The 4,580-nt window shown below is 38.6% G+C and overlaps 1 protein-coding gene across 1 annotated transcript in view; it reads right to left on the bottom strand.

Annotated features, from left to right (window-relative positions):
• Positions 1 to 794: 794 nt before the first annotated feature.
• LOC106962474 (hyaluronidase-2-like) overlaps positions 795 to 4,580 on the bottom strand; it is a 7,633-nt gene continuing 3,847 nt past the window's right edge. Inside the window, exons 3-4 of the mRNA XM_015056911.1 lie at positions 1,411 to 1,497; positions 795 to 1,323 (exon numbers count right to left, since the gene is read on the bottom strand). Of these exons, the coding sequence (XP_014912397.1) occupies positions 904 to 1,323; positions 1,411 to 1,497 (507 nt within the window). The 3' untranslated portion in view covers positions 795 to 903. The remainder of the gene's footprint in view (positions 1,324 to 1,410; positions 1,498 to 4,580) is intronic.

Genomic DNA, 4,580 nt, shown 5'->3' on the forward strand with positions numbered 1-4,580 from the left:
TGTGTGGCTTTGCTATTATTTGGTTCATCATAATGGTTCCAGTTGCTGGAAGACCCTTTGAGAAGTTTGCAGAACTAATTCCTCATCATTTCCCTGTAACTTCACTTTTGATTATTTTTAGTCTAGAAGACTCTTAGAAAGCCAACATAGGCCATGTGTGCTGATATTCTGAAGAAAGTCCTTATTCATGTGTGTCACTTTCTACTTCAATCATATTCAAAATAAATGAGAAAATAAACAATTAAATAAGTAAAAATAAATAAAGTCTTAATTTCTTGGGCAATAGTGTTTGGGGACCCCCCTGCAGTTTGCAGCCATTTTTGGTTTTCAGTTGAAGTAACAAGCAATAGACTGAAACCAGAAATGGATAACTTCTGGTTATTAAATGTATTTTTTTTTTATTTGACCTCTTCTTGGGTTAATGTGATTCATTAATCGCTAATCTGCACATTTTTCCATTTTTTTGAATTTGGTCACTGCTGGACATGCTGTGAAATTTTAATAAAAAAATAAATGAATGAAACAAAATGATAAGGTGTTAATTTTGGCCTAAATAGGTAGAAAATCACATAAACACTGAAATTGCAAGGCAAATTTTCTTCTTCAGTTCTCAGGAGAATATGCAGATTTCCAGTTTTTAAGGATTTAATTGACCGATTACATTTACTATAAAATAAACACAAAAAGAATACTTTCCAGAAAACACATACTGTAGTTTTAGTTCAATGTGTGCTGAAATGGAAACCTGTTACCATTTAAACCTCTGAATCCAAGCACTGAGCACCCACTGTTCCTGAAGTGATGCTTCCACAATGCAGTTTATTTTTGTTTTCAGGCCAGAAAACCAAAACTTTCCCTTTCGGTGCTGGCAGAGTCAGAGAATAGTTTGGTTTCTTGGTTTCCTCAATGAAACAGAGAGAGAAGTCCGAGTTGGAGAACAAAGCAGAGAGGCCATATCCCTAAAACAGAGGTGGCTCTACTCTTCTGCCCACTTTGTCCTTTTGGTCCTTTTCCTCCTTTTCCTCCCATCTCACAGCTTTCTCCCTTGGTCCCGTTGTAGCACTGGCACTTGAAGTGCTGACGGAAGGCCTTCAGCTCTGCTTGGCCTGGGGATCCTGTGACCTTCAGCTTTCCGCTCTGACTTATGATCTTGTGAGTGGTGGGGCTGAGGTGCAGAAACACGGCGCTGTCCGGTGCTCGGCGAAGACAGCGACCGTTAAATTTGCACAATTTCTGGCTGCACTCCTTTGCTGCTGTGGTCACATTGAGGAGGTACCGTCCCATTGGTCCCCGAAAATAGTTATTCAAGTCAGAACAGCCGCTCTGCAGCACGGAGGATAGATATTAACTTAAAAATACATAACAGCAGCATATACAACATGAGAGGACTAGGGAAAGTAATTCTCTTACACTAGTTGCATAGGAGAAATCCCCCCAGAAGATCACTCCTGCAGCTCCCAATGCAACGCTCTCGCCAATGGTAGAGACCAAATCTTTCTGCAAAGGATGTATATGAATACTTTAGTTGTATAAGACGTATTATAGAGAAACTTTGCTCATTACATATAGAGCTTTTGTTCTATATGTAACTACAGCCCAGAATTAAAAATATGATGTTTAATGCTGTATAATCAATAATAGCTATTTTAAGGCCAAAAACATGAAAATAACATGAGTAATTATCATGTTTTATATCAATGAGTTGGAAAAAAAACTAATCTGGTGAAGGGTTACCTTGAGTTCCCACCAAATTAACATAATTACATATAAAATGTCTGAACAACAGGAGCGGATTGGAACAGAAGCCAAATTCTTTGAAGTGCACACACCTGGCCAGTAAACTTCATTCAGCAGGTGTAAATTAACTATTTAACTCTTCAATGGGATCTGAGCTTAACTATGTGTTTTTTATTTTTAATTGACAGACTGCTGGACTTCACCAGGTGACAGTTACTTCTTTACCATTTCATATTTTTTCACATTCTCCCTCATAACATCAATTTATATCCCCACGGGGCGTTTTGTTGAATTAGCAAGGAAGTAAATGGACTCAGACCTGAACTTTGTAGATACCAATGAGGTTTTATATTTTTGAAATTTCAGCCTCAGTTTGTCATGTAGCATGCTGGATTTACACAATCAGAGAAACTTTTGGAAATCTCAGTTTAGGAAAGAAAGCACATTCTCTAGAAATACACACCAAATTTAGCTTTTTTATAGTAAAGTCCAAGCTTAATGAGCTAACTGAAAATATAAAATGTTACGGGCAACATTAAACAACAAAAATCTGTATCTGGTAGGTCATAGTTTTACAAAAAGTGTAACTCTCCTCCTGGAGCTGCTGCCTAGTGGCTGGTGCAGAGCGCGGCAGGTGTATTTATATGGGTGGAGCAGAGACATGTAGAGGGAACATATCGGGCTGCATTAGCTGATGAATAGATTAGGTTTACGGACGAACAGGAAAATCAATTTCCTACCATCCCGGTCACAATAGATGGTTGGCGTGAGTTTCTCTGTGTGTGATGAAGGTGCCACACAGAGAAATTGACACAAAAGTTTTAAATGGCTGGGAAAAGTGGGAGTTAATCTATAAAACTGGCTGAATATCAAAATATAGACTACTCCTTTATTATTACATTGAAAATAATAAAAAAAATGTATAATTGTTATCCCGGTTAACTTAAAAAGTGAGGTGCTACTGTTACAGGCTAATTTTCAAGGCTACACAAAAGTAAATGTTAAGGCTCCACACATATGAAAATGTGGGACGATGTGAATGTCCGATATTATTACTGCTAGTCCAACAGTATTTACCAATAATTTGTTCTAATTTTTTATCGGATTGCTTGATTAATCATAAGAATAATTGAAAGATTACTTGATTACTAAAATAACAGTTTCCAACAGCACTATTTCCTCCAATCAACCAACCTCAGTTAAAAGGGTCATCTCACTATTGTAAGTGGGTCGGCTATAAACAAAAACAGGACGTGCCAATCCATCCCCAACAGATGCAAGGCGCATTGCCTCCTTCAGCCTGTTCAGGACAAACAGGCGTCCCTGATCAGTGGAGCGCAGGTCAGAACCCATATATATGGAGGGAAAAAGGGCGGTGCTTTCATTCCACAGCCAGTTCAGTTCATCATTGCGCTCAATCTCAACATCAGGACAACGTCCTGTGTAGCTTTCCATTTTCCCTTTGTAGTCATGGTTGTAACAATCAGGAAACAGGTAGAAGCCCCACAGCTGATTCGGTCTCAAATTTTTACCCTGTCTCAGGGTCTCCTGCATGAATTGACGAGCCGCAAATTCAAATTCTTCTTTTGCAGCAGTCGCCACTTGCCCTTGAGTCAATGTAGAGTTCTTTTTGGCCAACAGCTCACGTGATCTCCTTCTATAGATATCTTTGCCAGACCAGTTTCAAACCCACAAGGGGCGCCATTCCTCCCAGTCAATGACAGACAGACCTTTAGCCTGGCGGTCTGGTATGTATGTATCTAGATCCTTTGACATTCTTTCAAAGTGCTGAGAGAGATTGACACGTTGGGGAATGCCCCCAATCACTTGTACGCCTTCAGTGTACAAGTGAAGGCGTACAAGTGATTCAAGCAAAGTTGAATCAGATACTGCATTGAATCGACCCGAGGGACAGCAGAACAAAACAGAAACAAAAAAAAAAAAAACTGATGCAAATCTTTTTAAGAAATTAATGCTCAAAACAAAACATCCCAGTTCCATTTCCTGTTTCAAAAATAAACAATCTTTCTTCTAGTTTAAATCATGAATTGTTATTAAATTGTAATTATAATTAGAACACTAACTTCCAACGTCTGTCTAGAAAACTTCATTAACTAATAATTAATTTATTACCTATAAAATATTTTACTATTCCTAATAGGAATGTGCGATATTTATTTATGTGGCCGTAACGATATGCATAACAATATTTTCTGGTGTAAAGTTTACAATAGAAATGAAAAACATAACATACTAATTGTATATTTGCAAACATTAAAACCTTTTTTAGGTTTCATTTTTAGATGGTAAAACAAAACAATAGCATTTCCTTCCTTTGCAGCACTGCAACAGGGAGATTCCAGTTGACATTTGCAGATTACATTTTCCTGCTCCTGGTCTGACTGTTTAACCCTCCGCAGTCTTAAGAGATGAGGTCACTGGGCCATTTAGACCCCACAAGTTTATTACTCTGTACACTGTCTGGTGGGGTCACGCTGTTCCTGTGTGCGCCTATACATGTTTTTTGTTTGTTTGTGATGGGACAACCTTTTCTTTAACAGATGAAGTCAGATGGATGGGTCCATTCCACCATGGATGATTGTGGATGAAGCCAAGTCCTGTATAAATTTGTTCAGTCGAGCCAAAATAACTTTGAAAACTACAACCCTACCCTGATACCTGTTAGCCAATTAGCCCAGTCTATTGTCCCAGCACTCCCAGTATTCAGTCACATCTCTCTTATTCCTTGCTGGTTCCTCCTGTTATGTCCATGTTGTCTTTAGTTCCTGGATCCCAATGGTTTTTGTTCTGCTCTGGCTCCCTGCATTCCCACTGATTTTTTG

Source organism: Poecilia latipinna, unplaced genomic scaffold, assembly GCF_001443285.1.
Source record: "Poecilia latipinna isolate Pla-1442-1.1 unplaced genomic scaffold, P_latipinna-1.0 Scaffold1417, whole genome shotgun sequence".
In the NCBI taxonomy this organism is placed as follows: Eukaryota; Metazoa; Chordata; class Actinopteri; order Cyprinodontiformes; family Poeciliidae; genus Poecilia; species Poecilia latipinna.